At 45.3% G+C, this 23,159-nt stretch overlaps 1 protein-coding gene across 2 annotated transcripts in view; it reads left to right on the top strand.

Annotated features, from left to right (window-relative positions):
* The window catches only part of LOC8025940 (CTP synthase 1), a 54,169-nt gene that overhangs the window by 6,950 nt on the left and 24,060 nt on the right, over window positions 1–23,159 (top strand). For both annotated transcript variants that reach the window (XM_029978794.4, XM_029978795.4), the window contains exons 4-10: window positions 5,720–5,821; window positions 7,243–7,359; window positions 18,329–18,412; window positions 19,502–19,707; window positions 21,019–21,184; window positions 21,360–21,448; window positions 22,863–22,957. In XM_029978794.4, the coding sequence (XP_029834654.4) occupies window positions 5,720–5,821; window positions 7,243–7,359; window positions 18,329–18,412; window positions 19,502–19,707; window positions 21,019–21,184; window positions 21,360–21,448; window positions 22,863–22,957 (859 nt within the window). The remainder of the gene's footprint in view (window positions 1–5,719; window positions 5,822–7,242; window positions 7,360–18,328; window positions 18,413–19,501; window positions 19,708–21,018; window positions 21,185–21,359; window positions 21,449–22,862; window positions 22,958–23,159) is intronic.

The raw sequence follows: 23,159 nt of genomic DNA, 5'->3' as shown, positions 1-23,159 counted from the left end.
AACGCCAGGGGGGACGGCGAAAAATTGAGGGATAAGAGAGCTGTTAAAATGGCGGGCTTTAGGATCCCCGCGTTGAGGCATGAAACATGACGGCCACTCTTGCTATTGACGCGCTCGGGAACATTAGCCCCTCGTGTCACGATTTTGCCATTCCGGTCGTCGGTCACTTGCGCTACCCTTTTTCCGTTGCAGCCACGGTGGTTGCAGCTATGCTTCTGCCGCTTCCATACCAGGAGAGTAGCGCGCTAAAGCACGGCAATCCAGAGCGAAACTGGTGCGAAACACTGAGAGCCGGAAGAGCGAAGAATTGTGGGGAAACCGGAGAAACCACGTGTGCACCTCGGATGGATAGCGGTCATACACATTGGAACGTATGGTAGCTCGCGCCACCTCCTGCATTCGTCCGTATTAACCTGAGGGCGCCGCATTCTCTCCGAATTAATGAGCGTTTGCTGCCATTGACTAATACATACGTTTGACGGGACCGGATCGGCAGTTTGAATAATCCGAATTTCCGAATTAGCGGGGGTTGAATTAATGAGGTTTTACTGTACCGAAGTTCCCCTCACGTGACTGCGAACATGATTGCACGACAGAGGCACCAGCTGAAACGCTTGCAATCCATTGCTTTATGTTTGCTTATTTTTGATGAAAATCTGGCTCATCGGGAACCAGTAAAACGGTGGCAAGCGGTTCTTCGGAATTGTTCGGCAACACTTACAGCACTGTACGCATGTTGTATGTCTCAGTGTCTGTTTGGAGATATTGAAAGTGGAAACTCCTTACTTGCCGAAGGCAAAGCGAGGCTTGCAGCAGCCTTACAAAAAGTTTCGAAATGCAAATAGAAAATCACCCGCTAGTTGTAATGCACCTTTTTCTTGTGTACAATTTCGCATTGCACTGCAGTAGTTACATGTTTCATCAGTTGGAGACTGCTTCAATTTATTATATAACTAGTCAACTTTCTGCTCTGATATTTACTACTAAGCTGGTAATTTGAAATAAATTTTAATATGTGCAGTTTGTTTCTTATTTATTTATGGCAGGTACATACAAATGTATTTAACTAAAGCGTTGCAAAATGTGTGATGTTATTGGCATTTTAGTTACATGTTGAAAGACTCCCAACCTGTCAACTTGACCACAGTTTGTTTATTTTGGCAAGCAAAGTGCTCTTCAGTTGTCTAGCACTTAAAACAAATATTTTTATTTTTCTAAGAATATCTGCTCCGAAAGCCACTTTTGCTGCCCCAAAACACTGTTTCGGCTGCTCCAAAGGACACTTTTAGGGGCGAAGCTCCTTGTCCGTCCGGCGTCCGTGCTCACATCGATCTTGCTGGTGCTCGTGCTCGTGAGCTCACATGCTCACGTGCTCACGTAGGGCAAAAAAAAAATGTTTGTGCAGTTGACAGGATTCAAACCTCTGCGGGGAGACCCCAATGTATTTCTAGTAGTGATGCAAAACTATAGATAAATTGACTATCGATACTATCGATAGTTTTTCCAAAACTATCGATAGTATCCCAGAACTATCGATAGTCGACTATCGATAGTTTTTCGATAGTCGACTATCGATAGTACTATCGATAGTCGACTATCGATGGTTTTTTACTATACTGGCGACTAACGATACTATCGCTAGTGCTATCGATAGTCTTGCACCACTATAGTCCGTTACAACTCAAGAAGGCAGGTCGAGAGTAAGATGGGCCGGGGAGGAGGAAGCAGACGGAACGCTAAAGAGAGAAGGAGGTTTCCCCCTCTCTTCTCCAGCGGTTCGTCTGCTTCCTCCTCCCCGGCCCGTCTTGCCCTCGCCCTACCGTTCGCCTCCCCCTTCTTCTTTTTTCGCCCTAACCCCCATCTTCGTCATCACTGAAAGCTGAACCGAAGTTGAGATGGTAAGTGCCTGGGCTAGTTGGTGCCCCGTTTGAAAAAAAAATTAAAGCGATAAATAGACAAGAGGGAGCGACGCAAACTACTAGTGTCGCAAAACTATCCATAGTAAACTGTCGACAGTACTATTGATAGGTTTACGATAGTCGACTATCGATAGTTTTCCGATAGTCGATTAACGATAGTTTTCTGATAGTCGACTATCGATAGTTTTTCGATAGTCGACTATCAGTACTATCGATTGTTTTTCGATAGTCGACTATCGATTGTTTTTCGACTATCGATTGTTTTTCGATAGTCGACTATCGATAGTTTTTCGATAGTCGACTATCGATTGTTTTTCGATAGTCGACTATCGATAGTACTATCTATTCTTTTTCGATAGTCGACTATCGATAGTACTATCGATAGTTTTTCGATAGTCGACTATCGATAGTACTATCGATAGTTTTTTTCACTATCGATAGTCAGATTTTTGGCGACTATCGATACTATCGATAGTACTATCGATAGTTTTGCACCACTAATTTCTAGTCTATCGCCTTAACCACTCGGCCACGACTGCGGGACAAGTAGGGGGCTCTAAGATGTGGTAGTAACTCAAGAGCTCGGGATGTCATGGATGAAACGTTGCATGTAGCCGCTGAACATCTATACAGGAGAGGGCACTGTGGTCAAATGCGTTTATAATCGCAATAAACTTTGCATGCATTAGCTCAACGTTCATAGATGAGAAGGCGCTGCGGTCAAATGCTCAAATGCGTATATAACCACGTTCCATACCACACATTCTCTTTCTGACATGGATGATAACGAACGAAAGGCACGGCGTGCTGCGGCTCAGCGTCTTCGCAGACAAGCACCACCAGAGCTTCGCCCCAATCAACATCATTCACCACGTGGAGATGCGGTCAATTTTTCCGCTCCAAAACACTGCTTTGGCTGCTCCGAAAGGTGCTCCAAAACGGCTTCGGCCAATCACATCACTGCGAGCAGATGTGGCATTACAGCTCTATTTCCAATGAAACTAGTATTAAAGATAGCCTGGTGAAACTGAACTCATTGCCACAGGGGGTAGTTCACATCTCTGAGGACAGCTCAGAACTGGATAGGGAGGCCGGCAGGAAGAACCTTGCACAGCACCGGTATCTTGGGCATGTTGCTTGCTCTTCCCTTCATTTTGCTTTGCAGTGAGTTTGTAGAAATATGGAAGGCTGTGTCTGAAAAGAAAACACTAGAAGTTTAACAAGGAAGCAGTGGCTATGGTGTCTCGGGTGACAGTCATGGGGGCTATCATTGGCAAGAAATAAGCTCTGAATAAATAAATACAACTTTAAAGGCATCTGAAACGTTTAAAAAATCACTTATTTTGTTTAATACAATGAGCTAGAATATGATGTGTCAAGTTCTTTTAGCGTTGTATCCAGTTGTCGTTAATAATAATATCAATAATAATAATAATCTTTATTAGCGAAACTGAGGTACTCTGGGTGGCTCTCAAGGCTAGGCAGATAGGCGGGGGCCCGTATGCGAGCGTCTGCTAGCTAGCCACCCAAAAGATACAGAATTATACGAAGGCTGATTTGGGGTTAAAATAAATACTACATAGTTTTATTTAACTTGGTTACAAGATATTAAGCTGGATTAGGTATACACTTTGTAGGGGAGAACGGGCACTCCCATCCGTATCACGTGCTGTCTCGGGGTCGTCTGTTACAAAGGGGCTTCTCCTCGGTGAGCTACAACCCGACGCCTTGCTCCTCTCGTCTCGAAATTTGCCTGGGTAGCGTAAAAAAAGGGGGGGGGGGGGGGGGGCAATTTTGGTGCTTTGCGGAAGTGCAATGGTAAAGCCGTGCCTGGACGAAAAATTTGGCGGTTTGTCTAGGCCTGATCGGTGATTCACGCAGCAGGCTGTGGTGCCACTGACAGGTGTCAGGACACATCCCACCTAAATTTATTTGCTGAGATAGTCAAACAGAGTCAGGCTGAAACCAAGCCCATGAAACGACTAATATAAGTCAGACCGAAACCTAGTACGGGATATGGCCTATGGGACCATACTGTAGACCTCCAAATCACTTTTTAGTCCACATATTGTTTCAAAAACCATAAAAAAAAATGTTTACATATTTTTTTAAAAATTATTATTGAATATGTGGCTTGGTTCTGTATTTAATTTATGAAAGTTGTTGAGGCCGTGGACTTCTCAAGTATTTTGAGTTCTGTGTTGCCATGCATCTGACTGCAGAAAAAGGAGGAGGGTAGCCTTGAGCAGCCGATTCTCACTAGCGATTTGTGAGAAAATACAGATTCCTCTGCGCAAACAATATCCTTTGATGGGACTCACAAGTCAATTTTATTGCAAATTAGAATTTTAATCTCCCGAGCAAAATTTCTTGCATATGGAATATGAGCCCATCCAGTACTTGAGCGTTCTAACATTGTCTGGCTTGTGCATTAAGTCTTCAGTACCAAAATCCAAAAGTATTCAAATGCTGTTTGTTAAATTGATTTGTAATAAAAATAAATACAGTGCAATCCACTTATATAGATACCAGATATAACAATGTACTGCTTATAACAATCAGTTTTTAGACTAGAAATGCTTAGTTTCTAGTCCAGATACAACGATAATCGGTTATAACGATTGAATTTTTTTGTTTTTCTCATTGTCGTTATAAATGGATTGCTCTACTGAATTCACCTTAGCAGTAGAATGGATGCTTGGGCATAATGAATTCAGCTGGATTTTTATGAACTAAGCCAGGCCTGTTTATTGCCCACATGCCATTTTTGCATCATCATAAAACTCCACTTTTGAAATGCCATATGTGTCATTAAATTACAAGGCTAATTTTTTTTTTTATCTGCGTTATTTGCAGTCTTATAGCAGCCTTCAGAACTTGAAAACTTGGTCCTTAAAATGATTCCATTACAGTTCAGTGTCGTGCCTAAATTAACTATTATTCATCTTGTGCCCATCAATCATCATGTTTCAAAAACAGCTGTTGCAGCAAAATTTAAGTCAAAACAATGACCCTTGTCACAGCCTTGTTTTGGGTATTGTTGTTTTTAAGCACAACTAAACAGTTGTTGAGAGTTTGAAGAAATCAATTCAGATGTGCAGTAAATGCTAAGGAGGGGTTGTACAGGAGGAGGAATGCAAAGAATGCATTATCTTTTAGCTAAACAGGGCAACACATGAATCTGAACATGATATTCACGAGGGAATGATTCAAAATAAAGCACTTGCGTGCCTGTGACCCAAAAGTTATTTTTGCTGGTCCAAAATGAACTTTTAACTCGGACCAGTCACGTCACTGCAGTCTGTCATATTCCCAGAAATAGGAATAGTAGTTTCTAGAATAAACAAGTAGAAAAATCAAATTTAAAACATCAGTATGCTGATTTTGTTTGGTTGAGAGGATTTGCTATTTTAATAAAATACTGCCTACATCTAATGCAAATCTTGTACAGAGGTGATCTTTCAAATCTTAGGCTTTGCAGAGAACGTCAGAATGCTTGCCCCATTTTACTACTTTTCTTTATTTTAACCGTTTCAAACAAATAATTGCCCCAAACACCAGCTTGGTGACAACTTTGTACTGATTATTTTGCAAATGACTGTGCTGCTGTGGTATGCGCATTGGTCAATTCAAAGAGGTGAGACGATGGTTTAGGCTAGAATGAAAGAAAACCTAATGTGAAAGTTCTCTGGCTGTGCAAACTTGGCAAGATAGAGAGGCTTCTTAGTGGGAGGGACCAAGCAAGATCAGTTCAGGTATCTTGTTTTGGGGATAAGTTCATTCTTTTCATTGTTCGACAGGTGGTACCTCACATCACAGATGCCATTCAGGAGTGGGTGGAAAGGGTGGCCCGCATTCCAGTTGGAGAGTCTGCCCAAACACCAGAAGTCTGCATCATCGAGGTATTGCCTTGCACCAACTGTTTCTTTATTCTTTTCAAAAGCATAGTACTAGTTTTGTTTAGAGGTGTTTTTGTTAGTACAGTTGCCGACCGATTTCTCGGGTTTCGCTGGGACCAAAGAAACGTCCGAATAATTGAGCAGTCCAAAAAATTGGCAGATTGAAAAACTTGCCTTTATTGCATCTAAGCGGGCTTAAGAAAGTTGTCGATAGTGCCCTGCTTCAAGTTACGCCTCCGCTTGCGTTCGGCCACCTTTTAATAGCTTGAGAATCGCTGCCTTCTTTACTAGCGCTATGGTCGAGCACTTTTTGTGCTTTTTAGCTACACTTCGCGGGGGCCATGACGTCCAAACCAGCATATTCCAAAAGCACGATTCACCGAAAGATGAGAGGCGCAAGTCCACGACTGCAGGATGGCGAACGAACAAAGCAAAATTGTAACAATGATGATGATAATGACGCGCAGCTAGAGAAGGAAGAAAAGCCGCAGCATAGCTTCACCTAGTGGTAGGACTTAGCAGTACTCAAGTAGCTCTGCCATACCAAGCCAATCCATGTGCAGCCAACAAAATCTAAAATGGCTGCTTCCCGATGGTGTTTCCCGCTGATCGCTTGTAACGATTTTGTTTGAAAAATCACACTTTCCAAATTTAAGCTGTCTGAAACATGGGTCGTGAATATGCCGTGAATATGCACTATTTCTATCGGGTAGATCACGGTTTCTCCTTAGGTCCGAAATATCTAACAAGTCTAAATTACCGGTGTCCGAAAAATCGATTGGTAACTGTAGTGTAGGTTTGAGGGTTGTTTCTGCACTTCAGAAATGTTGGTGCGGCTCTGTTTTCAGTTGAGGTAGAGTGAGACCTTGCAGGTTGTACTTCGCTATAATTGACATGTTACATATTTTGATAAAAGAAAAAAAAAAAGGGAGGATATTTCTGGCTAACATGTTTTTGGCATGCAACATATTTGTCATATTTCAGACAGTGTTTAATATAAAACATTTAAAATGTTGCCATTAAAAAAAAATATTTTCATTAACAAGTACAGTAAACATTTTTCTGATGTTTCACAAGTATTGTTGTCAGCAAACTAAGATAGCTGACATGGTGATTTTATCGGTGCAATGCTAAATTGTCTAATGAAACTTAATATCTCTCCTGCCTGGTTGTCAAACTTTTTATTCTAGTGTTGCTTAATTGTGTACAAAACAAACATGAAGGAAAATGTTGTGAAAAAATTTAAAATGGAAAATTGCAGGATAAAAAGAAGCATTCAGAGGTCGTGGCAGATGAACAAGTCTTGAAGCCATGTCGCTCAGTTTGTCTCATATCATTTTGTGTACAGGCATGCTTGTGTATTGAAGTGTAAAACTGAATTTCCTTTCCACTCGACCTTCAACTGAAGTGAATTTGTTTTCCAGCTTGGCGGCACCATAGGAGACATAGAGGGCATGCCCTTTGTGGAGGCCTTCCGACAGTTTCAGTTCCGGGTCAAACGGGAAAACTTCTGCTGTGTGCACGTCAGTCTGGTGCCTCAGGTAAGGTCTACTGAGAGCCATTTAGGTGTGGTACTGCATGTAGTAAAGAAGTATACACCACTGTATGCCTCAGGGCATCACCTTGAGGCTGTACTTTTAACAAGAGCAAACTTTAAGTGTTATACTAATTTTGGGTGCAAGAACCTTCGGATGGCTTTAAGAATAGTCAAACAAGCTAGGGTGCCTTCATGTGTGCCTTGCTCAAGGTGGTGCCACTCTTTGGGATGCTGATTGTGACAATCCAGCGTTGTCAACCTCATTGTTGTACTTACCTCCACTGTTGTGGTTGACCATGTTGCTTAACTATGATAGTTCCCATTAGGGCTTTGTAGCGCTGTCGATAACCCCGGTTGAACGACTACAGGTCGCCGGTTAGATGAGCTTGTAGCCTATTACTCTAGCTGTACAAGTAGCGACATTAGGTTACCTTACTTTCCGGTGTATAAGTCGCTTTTTTTTTCAAACATTTCTCTTGGTGCAACTTATACAACGATGCGACTTGTGTAAGATTTTTTTTTTCTTTTTTTCGAGGTGCGACGCCATTTTTTTTTTTTACGCCACGCGCCATCTTTTGTAGAGCACCATAACTACGTAGCCATAGGTGGTGTTTCTCCCTCCAGGAGGCACTGCTGTCGCCGCATTATTTTGACTCTGAATGCAAGATATTTTAATTTTACGGTTTCCCCAAAGCGGCTCAATGTGGATAGGCAAGACAGTGAGAATAAAGCTTTTACAGCATGTTATTGATGTTGCCTAGTTAAGTCGTGGTTCCGTATTATTTTGCTTCAGTCCAGTAACGCTGAAAAGTAAGTGGGCTGGTATACACGTATTGCAGAATATTTTCTCACGTCTTTCTTAGTTTCCGTTTGATGAGCTGTTTTTTGTGCCATGCTCCAGCAGCGTTGCTACATGTAAAAGGAAGGATTGTGGCTAGCCAATCTTTTAGGGGTACCAAAAAAAAAGTATGTCAAGGTTTATCTTTTTGCCTGCACATCGATGCTCGCGTCGCCTCCGGGACTTGGCCTAGGCTAGGCCGTGGGCTAGGCCTAGTGCTCCAATGCTTAATTCGTGAGTGTCTAGCTCTTTAAAGGGCAACTCCGCTTCATTTTTAGTTTTGAAAAAAACAATGCAGTCCTCTTCAGTATCGCCTAGGAAGACCACACGACAAATATTACGACACAGCTCTTTCTAAATGTTTCTTAAACGGTCCGGCAAACTTTGCAACTCGCCAAGTTGCCGAAATCGGCTGACTCGAGCGGGCGAATTCAGGCGCAACCAACAGCGCAGTCAAGGCTACGGCATGGGCGGAGCCAACATTGAGCTAAACGTCATCATCATCGCCGCCTTTTGCTTGTTTTTACTTCTCCGATCGAGCATAGCGCATGACGTCAGCAACGTTGCCTCTCGGCGCTCAGCAGTGTCCACGTGATTGGCGTAACGCGCCTGCGCAGCGCGTCTCTTGGGAGCCGTTAGGCCGCCCGCCGTGGTCCCGCCGTTACCGCCGTCTTCCGCGTCACAACCGCCGTCGTCGTCTCACCGATCGTGATTGTCTCTCGGAGTTTCGTCCACACTACGGACACCACGTGCACGCACACTTATGCCGCAGTTGTGCAGACGTCGTCGAATGCCGTAGACACCAAAACGTGGCGAAGAGTGCGGTGCAGACGACACTCGCGCCTGCCACACACCCGCCCCAATCCCGCCCGTCGTTGGGCCGAGGATCACGTGACATCTCGTACCACGTGATGGCCATGTACTTGGCGGCCCGAGGCCAATGTTGCCGGACGGAGCCGAAGTTTCGGTTTCGATTTCCGCTCATGTTTAAAATTAGATTTAAACATTAATATCCCATTTTTCGCGAAGCAAACAACGTAGTGTCTTTTACTAGGGCTTTTTAGTTCGAAATCACTCATTATCCCGAAATCTTCGGAATTGAGCGGAGTTGCCCTTTAAACTTTTGTTCGCTCGGCATGCATTCACTCGAATAAAGTCGACTACCCTCTCATTTTGTGCATTTTATTTTCTTTTGCTGCGAAACACTCAATTGCCCCCGCCAGACTGCACCATACTATGGGCATTTCTCGCGAGTCAAAATGAGAGTCAGACGGTATGTGCGATTTAGCAATTGTGTGAAACACCGATTTCGCAATACCGACATGTGTAAAGTAAAGAATTCATTGCGTGAATCGTGCAGAAGGGTGCGACTTATACAAACATGTGACTTATATACCAACTTTTCCACGAAAATGGCTCAATATATGGATGTGCGACCTATTCAAGGGTGCGACTTATCCTGAAAATACGGTATATGTTTATCATTCTAGATAAGAAAGCAAACAGGAGTGCACAAAATATTTTTAAGGCATTTGCTTGCTTTTGTTTGCGTAGCTTGCAATGCTGATAGCCAAAACGTGATAGACAGCTTACTGTATTTACTCGCATAATGAACACTTTTTTTTTTCCCGAAAATTTGACAGATTGCAACAAAAGTTGTGCATCTTGTATGCCAACTCGCCTTAATCTGGTTAATGTCTGTCAGAATAGAAAAATGTTAATTTGATAGGATCGTACGGTAAAGGTAGACGAAGGGTGCTGGCAAGCAAGGCATGTGCAGTGCTCCTTGTGGTGCCGGTCAGTTTTGTTACCCTATTTACTCGCAAAATGAACACACTTTTTTCCCGAAAAATTGACACATATTTGGGGGGGGGGGGGGGGGGGGGGGGGGGGGGGCATTTATGATGCGGGGTAAAATTTTTGCATTTACACACTTTGTGCAAATGTCATTTTAGGTGCCAATATGACATGGCACGGGACTGTGGCACGTCTCCATTGACGGAGGCGCGCACATGGCTGGTCGTGAGCGTACCACAGTAACCATGCTCTATAAATTTCTAACCTTTTTAGGGCACCTTTGGCGAGCCTTCTGCCAAAGAAAAAGCACACTACGAAACTCACGCAGCACCGAGAGCGATGCGACCATTCTTAGGCCTAACCATTTTTACAATATCACTGTTCAAAAGCGGATCACTGAAGGCGGCGTGTTTGTTGACATCAATGCATCTGATGGACAAAGCATGTCCAAGGCTGGGCAATTCCTTGACCCCAGCTTTTCTAGGCGTGTGCGCTGCTTGGTTTCACGATTTATCACTTCCACACCTACGCAATTCCAGCCATTACGAGAGCGGCTTGGTTTGGCTTGACTTGGCCTGCCCGTTTGGCGGTCAAAAGAAAATTGGCGAGCTTGGCGGCTAGCTGGCTAGCTAAGACGGACGCAGCTCAAGACTTGTGGGGACGAAAATTAAAAGTGCAATCATTACGCAAAGAAAAAAAAGCCCAAATGTTGATGTTTGTTTGGGGGGGGTGCATTCATTATGCAAGTAAATACGGTAGATGTTCAGAGTTTTTCTCTATAATATTTGCATTTCGTTTGAAGTCTCCTATACTTTTAGCTTGCAGCATAAAAATACAAAGTAGCAGCACAAACAAAGCATGAAGTACCACAACGACGATAACCACACCCGCCAAACTGGCTGGCATCAGCTAGTCCTATGGAAACGGGAGCATTGCTACGGATTGCTGGAGTTTCCAGACTTGTGTGGATTCAATGTTGCTTATGTCTTAGCAAATATAGCAGGAAACAATATGGTGATGGGGACCCGCAGGTTGCACCTAATTGGATAGTGGTGCTACCACAAACCCCAGCCATGTAGGTTTACACACCCACCCACAGGGGGCACCTGCGTTAGTAGGTGTTTGGTAAGTAGTGTCACCACTACTAACCTCTGGCCATGTAGGGTCACCCTTCCATGCCTGGCTTTGGGTGGCTTAGCCCAAAAAAAGGGGATCCTGGTGGTTGAGCTGAACCCGGGGTACGTTTGGACACTTCGGAGCCCCCGGGCGAGACAATATGTCACTTCGGCCGCCACTTCCCCTAGGCAGATGTCCTGGCTCAGCCCAACCAGGATGATTTAGTCCAGTTGCCTTTCTCCACCACCTCTCCTTTCTTTAATATTCTTCTTCTTCTCTTCTGTCATACTTCATCTTCTTAGGCAGCAAGGGCTAACCCTGGGTGGTGACGGATCTCTCCCTAGGTCCACACCCGGTTACAGTTTCTTGGCACCTGGGGCGTAATTGTGTCAGCCAAGCCATTCTCGCTATGGCACATTACCTATCCCCTTGATGGGCTCAGTGATGGGCGGTGCGCCAGAGATTCTGAATACAACTCCAACACTCTGTGGCTCCCAAAAAGGAATTGCCCTTTACTCACTTTTGACAAAGCATGTGTACGACCATAGTTCCCAAGATTCTTTCTGCTCTAAGCCCAAGACAAAGAAAAGCCACTGGCTAAGCTCTCTCCCTTCCTTGTGTATAAATGCATCGACGCCACCGTTGGCAAAGCTTTCAAGGCGAGAAAGCTTTCTCGTAATCTTCTTGTTGAGGTTGAAACAGAAGTTCGAAGCAGAACGCTTCTAAAATAGACATGTCTGGGCGAACACCGAATAAAAGTCGGCCCCCATTGGACGCCGAATAATGATTGAGGCATTGTCTCTGAGACTGATCTCATAGACTGCACTGGGGACGAAGTCCTGGCTGCACTCTAGAAACTGGCTGTGGTGGCCGTCGTGCGTATCAATATCCATAGAGACTCGCAGGAGCAGCCAACCATGCATTTCATTCTGACCTTTGAGCTGCGTACACTTCCTGCATTTATTAAAGCTGGTTATCTCCATTGCAAAGTCCGGCCATTTATCCCAAACCCACAAAGACTTTTCCAATGCCAGTACTTTGAGCACAGTTTGCAAAACTGTCGGGGCCCCGAAACATATGCGTCGGCAGGATTTTGTCGGGGGGGGGGGAGGGGGGGGGGAGGGGGGGGGCAAACTGACAGCAAACTGACAGCCCTTTTTGGGCGTGTCGCTCAAGGGGAAGGGGGGGGGGGGGGGGGGGGTCCCAGAGTAAAATACGAAAGAGCTAAATGCAGCTTGCAAGATACACATATTTTTTATGAAACAATTATTTTAAAAAGTACAATGCATCAGTAATTTCAACATAGAAAAAAATGATAAATATGTACAGGCACAGTAAAAAAAAAAAAAAGAAAAAGGTCTATGTCGCGGCAAAACAACAAAACAGTGCACTTACTTTATAATTCTCTCGGAGATCAAAAAGCACAAAGATTTTATAGACAAGTATTGGCATCATAAATGTACCATACGCAATGAAATAGAAAGACTGCACACAAGTCACACACACAATGTTTTGCGTGTGGCTTGCAAGCCACACGCACTGTTCGACTTGCAAGTCACAGCAATGAACGATACCTTTTTATTTCCGTATTGAACAATGTTTGATGTTTATACAAGTTTTTAAAAGCTACCCCAAGTTGGCCTCTGCTCAAATTTGCAACTCTAATTTTCTGGACAAAATTGTCTTCGCTCGTAATATTAATTCGAAGCATTTCCCGGGTTCTGGTCTGTGGAAGGCATCTGAAAGCTGCGGTCGCTGTGTTGAAAAGCTAGCACGGCGGGGCTACCGCCGGAGGGTTAGTCGCCATTGTAACTTTCCGTATTTCCTTGACGCGGGTTCCCTTAGCTTGCCATGCTCGCTTTCTCATTTCAGAACTGGAGTAAAATTTTAGCCCGCTGGTTCCTACCTTTATATTGGTTGTTATATATGTGATCAAGCTGAGCTTTGCATGCACACTCCCACAGTTAAAGACGAGTTTGACATACCTGTGAGAGTCGTGTTGAGGGCAAAGCCAATGTCCATCTGGCTCTTTAAAGCCGGAGGATGATTAGGAGTGACGGAGACAGCAGGTGCATCGATAGATTCTGGGTCATGACACGGCTCTGAGGTCACATACTTCTTCGTTGCACAAGATGGATTGTCAATATCACTGTCAGCTTTCCGTTTAAAAAAGCTTCTGATGTCCATTTTCACTCCTGACCCATATCAGTCCACGGTTATATAAAAAAGCGGGATTGGGTGCGGAATGTGGCCCTTTCAAGCAACTGGGCCAGGAAGAGAGAGCCAGCAACAGCAAAGTGTGCCACCCTGTCACATGGCGAATTTGCGTGGTTCTTTCCGCGCGCTCTCGAGTGCTCTTTCCAGAGCGCGCGAGATCGGGTGGTTAAAAGAGAGTGCTGTTGCCTGATCGGGTGGTTCATTCCGAGGGCGCCTCTCCCTCTCAGAGCGCTCCCTGGCACTCCGTCTGTAGCAGTCGGAGTGCGGAGCGGCGCAGGTGTCACGTGGTGCTTGGACGGGGATCACGTGGTTTTGTTGACGAGGCCGGCAGTGGTCTGTGGTGGTGTGCAGGGTACGGCATGATGGCGATTGATATGTGGTTCTACAAAGTGCTTGTGAATTCGACGGTGCGAGGATTACGACGGACAGGACGACATTTCTTTGCGACCGTAACAGGAAAAGTCGACGTGTGAAGTATCCTCAGTGCTTTCACGAGATCGTTCATCTCACGGCGGTGAATCCGCTAAGCCTAACCGACAAAGAAACAGCTCGCAGAACTCGCCGCTGTTTTACCGGGTTTTATGGTCGCTTCAAGAAATTTTCAGGTTTGGTAAAAGTGCGTTCAAAGGTTTGTGTTGTAAAATAAAGGGAGAGCCGAATACAATGCACTGTGATTTGTGTCACATGGCGATGCTTGCACGATATTTCGCCGTGAGAAAAATGTGGTTTATTAACTATTTTATATTTGCCTGTTCTGTCGTATGCATGACCGCTATCGCAGCGCGTTCACTGACGAAAACGCGATGAGTTGACAACTCTTTCCAAGCGTTGGCCTTCGTTCCGTTCTGCAAAAATCAATTCGCATACTGCCGTTTTCTTCTCTTTTTTTTGCATGCCGATGCGTAAAACAATTTATGTCGCAACAGTTATTTCATCACGTTGCGAGCGTAAATTTTTGCTCAATCGTCCACCGTACGCTGTAAGATTGTGTTGTTTTTAATGCATAACCAATGTCAAGAAATATCAATTCCGTGACTGGTCTGAGAATGTCGGAGCGCTCTGAGCCCAGCAGTTGTGATTGGCTGAAAAGGATCCCGAGTAGCTCTGGCGGCAAGGAGGAGGCGCTCTGCTGAATCGAGGTCAGAGGAGACAGGCGACCACGCGAATTCACCAACAGATATTCGAGTGTCACGAGTGTGAACACGGTGGTGTCAGCAAGGATGGTCCGACACTCCTCTCTATCGTGAGTTGTGGCCCGGGGGAGTATCGTTGCTGACATGGTGCGAACAGAGTTTCGCAGAACTGCATTGTCCAAAAGAGGATGCCTGGCCCCGATTTTGACTCCCCTTTTCTCCTTTCCCATGACCACAACGCAGCTACGGGCAAAGGAGAAGAAAAACCCAAAGGCACCTATACAAAACAGAGCACTGGCGTGAGCGGTGTCGTAGACAGGGGGTTGGTTTGTGGGGTTGAAACCTCCCAAAATGCCGAAGCTACCACCCCCCCCCCCCCCCCTCTTGGGGCCCGCTCGCTCTACTCTTACGCGGACGGAGCGAAGGGGGAGCGCGGACCATCTCCAACTCATAGCTACGCCAATTTGTGCGGTTGGGCTTTTTCGGAAGAATCCCGCTCTGTGTCGAAGACACTGTTTTTGGGGCATTTTACTGACTTTCACCCGAATGCCTGTGATCCCTCACAACACAGGACTGTGGTGTTCTCAGAAGTAAATGTTCCTCCCTGTTTTTTTTTTTGTTTTTTTTGCCAGCTTGGCGCAGCTGATTGCAACTGACCGAGGGGAGACCTTAGTCTTTTTTGTGTTTATTGCTGAGGGATCCTATGAAACAAAAGTGTGTGGATTTTATTTTTAGGATAGCTTTCGGTTTTTCCATTTGCTAGAAAAGCTATTTTCGCGACGCCATTTGATCCCCTGCACCCGAGCGAGCTGGTGAAGGGAGGGGGGGGGGGGGGGGAGGGAGGGAGGGAGGGAGGGAGGGCAGGGCAAGTGCCCCTTTTGCACCTCCCTGCCGACTCCCATGCCCTGAAACCTGCGCAAGGTGTGATAGCACCGATCGGGTAGCCACCATTTCTGAGAGCACCCTTAAATATGTCAATTGTTGAGGCAGCCACTCTGCTTATGCCAGAGCGTGTCGATGGTGGAAACAAGGAAAAGAAATCTTAACCCTTAAAGCACAAAGAATCGTGCTACCGGGAGGTAAAACAACAAACAGTTTTCCTTTTTCTAGAAAGGCGTGCTTGCCCAGGTGGTGCAAGGGGGACCGGCACCATGAGCAAAATCGAAGGCTAGCCAGGCCTCTCTTGAGGTCCTGGCAGTGGCTCTTCAGTGCCCTAGCGCAGGGCAGTGGCTTCCTCCGGCTTCTGGAAGGAGTAAACCAGCTGCCCTTTACCTCGGGACAGGCTGAGAGCTCTTGTGTCTGTCCCCACTTCGAGGTCTCCGCCCAGGGTGGAGCGAGAGTCGTGCCCCAACTCATGGAGAGGGCCTCATCTGAGGAGTGGCATCGTGCTGTTCCTCCGTTGGTTGAGGGGCAGGGACGGATAAAGTTGGGCAATGCCCCGCCCAACACCTGCACTGCTGCCCCATCGAGGGAGGCGGTCATGGCCAGGGTATTTTTCCCCAGTCCCCTGACCCTGGCCAGGCCCACATGACCCGCCTCGTCTCAAGGGGTGGAGGAGCAGAATGAGGCCACTGAGGCTTCCGCTCTTTCGTCTAACCAAGACGACATAAAGTAAAAAATTCCCAAAAAGTAAGAAGGAAAAAGAAAAATTGTAGTTTCACCGAAGTAGTCTTTTTTGTCATTTATGTATCCTGGGGAATTTCATTCCTGTGTCAGGCTACTTGCTTGTGTTCCTTACATTGGCCTCAACTTTTTGTAATAATGCCTCCGCTTCTTCTCCAACGGAATCGTCAAAGCCTTGTTGCAAACTATGATGATGTTACTGATCTACTAGAGGAACACAGTCCTATTGCCCCTGTTTGCAAGAGACTCGCCTCAAGGAGAGTTGCTCGATTATACGTAAGCATTTCTAATTATAATGCAATTAAATGCAAAGGTGCCAGCGAGCTGGACAAGAATGACGAAAATAATTCCTGGAGTTATTTTCGTCGTTCAGCATTTCTAGCTGTTTTGCAAAGATCAAAAGCATCCGAGCCATCCATCTGGAGGTTCTGCTGTTGTTTTACGATGCTCGGTTTCATGCTCTGAAGTGCCATCAAACACACCGCAAGAGGCTGTTACTGCCCATATACTGACCCACCGATTAATAACCCTTTGTTCTATATAATACCTCCCAACTGTCAACCTAATGCTCATAACCCTCTCTGGGGAAGTGGGCGAAGGTATACAAGAACAGCACACAACTTTAATCAATCAATCAATCTATGGTGATAAGGAGTGGATAGGGGAAAGCAAGACAGGTGATTGGTGGCACCACCCTAAGCAGAGTGTGCCTAAGGCACCCTAGAACGAGTGAGATGGGACAAATTAGAGAAAGGGATGGAACTTAACTCATACAGTTAATGGATATAAAACAAGAATGGGAGGGGCAGAGAAGAAAGGCTATGCAATTAGTTTGACTGAGTTTCATTGACATCTTTAGTTTCCAACAAACCTAATGTCGATTGTTCAGGTTTACATCCTACTGTGTTGATGATGTGTCTTTTGTGTGGTATCTTTCCCAGTGCAGGTGCGTCATATGCAAGGTGGTGTAAGTTTTGCTTCTCGGTTCTGATTTCTGTTCACCGGCAATGGGAGTTTGGAGTGCCATTAGACAACAGCATTTGCACCAAATGTTGCTGTTGCTAAGCATTCAGGTCACAAGAAAGCTTCTTTCTGCAAGTGTGTAGTTAAACGTGTTATACGTCATCTGGCAAATGTAAGAGGGCGTGGTGCTAGCAACACAAAATCAATGTACCAAAACTGATCTTTTAAATTATTTGCCTGTTCTTATGCAGGAAGTTCCTTAGGCTAACCCATCGTAAAATACCGAGCATGCATCCCTATTGTAGTAAGCGTGTATCCCTAGCCTTTGAAACACTTCAAATATAAGCAAAGGAAATATGAAGCGCAAGCCCAGAAAACTTCCGAGCTAACCGAGGTGCTCCTCCAAGTCAGCTGCTTCTCTGGGAAGGAAGTGCTGGCAGGGTTGTGTGTATGTTTATACAGCCTAGAACTTGGTCTGCCTCAAGGGGCGACGAGTCTCCCAGCTGATGTGCTGGCAGTGAAGTTTTATGCGCGTGCATTGGTGCAAAGCGGTAAAGCTTGACTAGAGAGCACCGGCACAAAGCAGGCTTGACGAGAGTGGCGTGGCTGCTTTGAAAATTACATGTTCCGCCAGACCACTTAAACCGTTGCATCAAACAAAAGCCTACTCTATCACACGACCCTTCTGCTGTTCTATTTCCAGATTTAACAAGTGCCCATCTCTATTGTTTCATAATTATCTCCAATGTTTGTGGGGGTGCTCACTGTATTTTACAGTATTTTTCTTATTTGCTGGACATGATTTTTATGAGAATGGATGTGACACCCAGTGGCCAGCTATACTGACATGAACAGTCAGATGTAAATTAGCGGTTGTAATTGCAAATGTTATCCGTATTTGTTCATAAATCATGTTAGCTCGAGCAGCAGTTTTTGTTAAAACGGCAAATACAATTTCTATGGCACAACTGTTAAGAAGTTTTGCTGTGTTGTCGTTTTTCTTAAAAGTGTCTGCTCATAGTCAATTCGTTTAATTCTTGCTCTTTACTATTGGGCATTGCATTAGCACTATGATGTCTGTTTTCATTCAACTTTGAATTTTAGTTCAGTATATTATTTTACTATTGAACTTGGCTGAAGTGCTTTTTGTCGAGGTCGACGTCAACCAATTAAGGGCAAAGCAATTTACCTGTTGCACCTTTGTGTTGGGAGGTGATCTAGGTAGCTAAAATTGCAACATTTATTTTCTGAAGTTATTATTGAAGTCATTTATTTGTTTGCTACAGCCCAAGAGCACCGGGGAGCACAAGACTAAACCTACGCAAGCCAGCGTTCGTGAGCTGCGAGGACTGGGTCTTTCGCCCGATCTGGCAAGTACCCTTTTCCTGCTCCACTGTCGCTCTCTCGGCATGCACACTAGTGGGTGTGCTTCAAAGTTTATTGTACCGTCGTCCACTGAAAACATTGCATGCTTACTTTTAGACACCCCCATCAGCTATGTCGGCTATGCTTACATTAGTGTAGGAGTTCTCGAACATTTTGATCTTGAGGAACCCCTGTTTGGCTTGACTGAGAGCCGAGGAACCCTTCCCAATCTCTGCGTTTGGGAAATAAAGCGGTACAGAGGCGTGCACACCTTGTCAACAGCAATGCACATACTGTGGAGTGTTTGGCTCATAGCTATGCATCAGTGGATGGGTCAAATCTGCCCGGGTAGTGCCTAAACTGGAAAAACACTTTACTTAGGGGCAGGGACAGTTAAGAAAATTAGGTAGCTCGGAGGTGCTATGGGGAACCCCTGGGGGTGCTCTGGGAAACCCCTGGGGTGCTCTGGGGAACCCCTGGGGGTGCTCTGGGGAACCTGTGGGGGTGCTCTGGACTCTGGGGAACCCCTGGGATCCCAGGAACCCAATTTGGGAACCCATGCATTAGTGGATTTCATGGGGATGCACTTGAAATTGTCCACTTTTATTATTTTCAATAGTGCTTTGTCACCGTATCGGTGGTTAAACATTCACACACAATATACTATTGTGTGAAAGTAGGTAGCGTCATTCAGTTTTCTGCCATCAGTACAAGCTTGCTTCTTGTAGTGGGGCCTCGACTCACGCTGCACGAGCTTCAGTTAGCCACAGCACCATCTGAGGCAGAGAGCCTTTCACAGTTTCCTGGCTTCTGGCACAAATTCGGCAGCTATCTTCGGGGGCGTAAGCGGCCTAAGCACCATGAAAGCTAAGCTGGGCTCTTTTGCCCTCCTGCTGCCGGCTCGAGCTTACCATGCACATCAGTGTTCTGGCGCGCACCGCACCATCTTGTCACGGGCACGCGACCAAAGCCCTATCAGGAAGAGTCAATCTGTGCTGGGGTTTGTGGACACTCGAAAGGGGTGTTTCGTCGTTTCCCACCTTTCAAGTCGCGGTGACGTTGCCCGTTTCCTCACGGAGATGACGTCCCTGCAGATAGTGTGCCGCAGCGAGAACGAGATCACCAAGGCGGTGAAGGAGAAGATCTCCAACTTCTGCCACGTGGAGCCCCGTCAGGTGCTGTGCATGCACGACGTGCCCAGCATCTACCACGTGCCCATCTTCATGGAGGAGCAGGGCATCGTGGAGCTTTTCACCGAGCGGCTCCAGCTCCAGGTGCCCACCGTGCCCAGGACTCGCAGGTAGGGGGCACGCTCCCTGCTGCCGCTTCCATTTGCGCTACATTCAAGTTCACCGCATTGTCGAGGGACGGTGTCATGGCATCGTTTCACGTGGTCACCTGACATTGTTGCATACTGTCACTTAACTAAGGCGACCGGACACTCCGTTTTGGCCGTGACAGTCCCGTTTTAGAAGTGCAGCTTCTCCCGCCCGTATCTTAATGAAGCCTTATGTCCCGTTTTCGTGGGAATGTGCATGAAAGTTGCAAAACGAGTGCTAAGCGAGTGGGAGAAAGCTAAAGGAACACACAATCCATTAATAAACATGCAAAAAATGTTACCTCTCATAGAGTAAATTTAGAGGTCTTTTTGTGGTTCCATCTGTCAATACATTCTGTTTGCACAGACATTTGTTCGGGTCACTTTTCTATATTACTATATTTGGCATGGTTCAGTTTTGTTTAAGAATGAAGAAAGCAGAGGTCTTGGATTGGCCTTCGCGGGGCATCTGTGTCCTTTCTGTGATCAGGCTTAGTGTGTCAAGTTCCCGGTCCTAAAAAAAGAAATTTGGATGTGGGCTAGTATAAGGTTTTTCGCTTCATGCACTTCAGAGGACATCGAGGAAAGCTGTTAATACCTTTCTTAACACCCTTTCTCAAACTTCTTTGTGGTTGAAAACATAAATACAATGGATTTTCTTTTTCTTTTTTTACCATTTCGTTGGTTTTTGTATGGTCATCACCTCAGACGGTCACGTCGTCAGAATGAGAAGGAAAAGGAAACGCGCTAAAGATTATCCTTGCGAATGCCATGATTTTTAGGTGTGTCCTGACGAAAGTTGTAGCGAAGACCACGTATGTATATGTGCCATTATTCTTCGAGGGATCACAAATATCACAGCTACATGGATCATCTGGTCCAGTGTCTGATGGTGTTTCTTTCATATTCACCGAAAGAAAACCGGTAAACATTTTTGGGAATAAATATACACCGAAAAAAACGAAAATTGAATTTTAAAATAAACACTGAAAAAAGTATGCTGAATTTCGAAAACATGAAAACCTAAAACGCAGAACCCTAGTTATAACCGTCCTTTTATAATTGGTGTACCTTTATAAAAGAGTGTAAGAATTCGAGACTATCACAGGGTATAAAACAGTCACCCATTCATGTCAGACTTCGACAGTTTATAATAAATTGCGCATCCATCTCAGTCTTATACCAGGCATGTCCATGAACAGAACTCTTCTCCAGGGCTGTGCCCTGCCTTTCATGAAGCAGTGTGGACTTGCAGACCTGCCTACTCAAGGCATTACTTTCCCATTGTTGCAGGCTCATGTACAAGTGGCGTGACCTTGCGCTTAAGGCGGAGCGACTGATGCGGGAGGTGACGATAGCCCTGGTGGGCAAGTACACCCAGCTGGAAGATGCCTACTCCTCGGTCATCAAGGCCTTGCAGCACTCGGCCCTGGCCTGCAACCACAAGCTCAAGATTAAGGTGAGATCGTGCCAGTTAGTATGCAACCCATAGCCATTGCACAGTGTGGCAAAGTTATCGCAATCCTTGCTTCAAACCGACTGATACTCTTATAAGAGACACTTTAGTATAAAAGTATCTGAGTTACCAGGGGTTTCGTGGGTCAAGGGCTCGACAGAGACATTCCCCTTTGCAGTATATCGATGCTGAAGAGCTCGAGCCCGAGATGAAGAGGGACGATCCTGTCAAGTTTCACGCTGCCTGGCAAAACCTGTGCCGCTCTGAGTAAGTCAAAGTAGAAATACTAGTCACTTGCCACCCCACAGAAGGTTACCATCTTGGTGGGGTGGTTCTTGTGCAGTGTCATAAGGCAGCTGTCATGTTTCTCAAACATTGTCTCCTTTTATTTCCAAGAGGATGATGAGCAGGCATACAACCGAAATTATTACTCTAGTTCCTGGACTGTAGTTTGCAAATTATACATGTTTAAAAAATGATATTCTATGCTGTGTGCACTATCTGAAGGTGCAGGCTATACAAGGATTTTTTTTTTCAATATCGCTGGCTATCAGTGCAGTTGTGGAAATCACATTGTTTCATGCTGGGCTTTAGTCATAAAGAAAAGTGGGATGCTTCTGCCCTTGATGCCCCTGCGGGTCATGCGCAACATAGTTTATCCCTAGTGGACAATCTGAATCAAGCAGCTCTTGATGGCACAAACACCAGCTGCTTTGCAGTTTTGAAATTATTATTGCGTGGAGTCTTTCAGGAACCACGGTCACGATGTCCAAATGGTAGAAAACAGAGCAAATAAAAAATGGTAAACATCTGTACGACATGCCCAGCTACAAATGTTGCTTGAGTCACAATGTCTCTCAATTAAAGAAGAGCGTCCACGGTCATTTTTGTGGCTGTTAAACAAATATTGATTATAAAAACAATAAGTAGCTTTCAAAAGAAGACAAATTTATGTTAATATTGTTGTATTAGTCAGCTCGGAGTGCTATTTGTCGGCCAACTAATGACATAATGTTTAACGAAAGTAAGACACACATACTGTAAAACACCTGGAGTAGACATGTACCGTTTGCAAGCTATCTAAACTTAAAAAAAAAAAAAAAAAAAAAAAAATCAGCAAAATTTGTTTTTGCAGATTACAGTAGGAGAATGCTATAGTCCAGAAAATACAGTAGCTACATGGCATCTCAAGTGGCCATACCAAAGGACACTGTTGAATATTAATACCAAATAGTGGCCACATGAGAGACTTTGATGAAGAAAAGGTGAGATGGGGGAGAGCATGCGCAGAGCGAATGTTTCAGCCGGAGTGAAAGGTTTTCGTTGAGGTTGGTTGCCCTGTCTTACGATGAACGACCCCCACATCACCATCAAAGTCAGCGGACTTTAGAAACGCTTCAAAACTCCACAGGCACATCACAGCTCAACTGCCTATTAAATTTCAAACAATATTTCCATTAGGCTTTCGTTTATAGTGTACTATACCACTAACATAATTGTGATTTGAATTCTTCAAACCAATGTCTGCTTGGCCCCTCTACATAGTGGGGTGGCCTTTGGTTTTTACACTTTCATAGTTGTTGACACGGGAAGCCCACTAGTTTCAAAGACTGTCAGCTATTCACCAGTCATGAAGCTGCTTTAAGAAGCTTTTTCAAGTGGTCGCCCTTTTCCCAACCAGTGGCGTCTTAGTCCCCGGTGGATTCGGGAGCCGAGGTGTCGAGGGCAAGATTGCAGCCATTGAGTGGGCACGCAAGACAAAGAAGCCCTTCCTAGGTGAGCACTGCCCTTGGTTTGAGTTGTATTACAGCAAAGCTGTTTATGGCTAGTGTTTTGTGGATTTTTCGTGTGCAGGGACTAAAAACGCTACGCTCGCACCGCTGCGCATGCATGCCTTCCCCGTATAAAAGATTTTAAGTAAATAACCAAAATAAAGCATTGACGAACGTGCGTGCAAGACACCGTCTGTTTTTGGACT

This window comes from Ixodes scapularis, unplaced genomic scaffold (genome assembly GCF_016920785.2).
Source record: "Ixodes scapularis isolate PalLabHiFi unplaced genomic scaffold, ASM1692078v2 PGA_scaffold2__306_contigs__length_199485367, whole genome shotgun sequence".
Classification (NCBI taxonomy): domain Eukaryota; kingdom Metazoa; phylum Arthropoda; class Arachnida; order Ixodida; family Ixodidae; genus Ixodes; species Ixodes scapularis.
The sequence above is the reverse complement of the archived record's forward strand: the minus strand, read 5'-3'. Positions and strand labels throughout refer to the sequence as shown.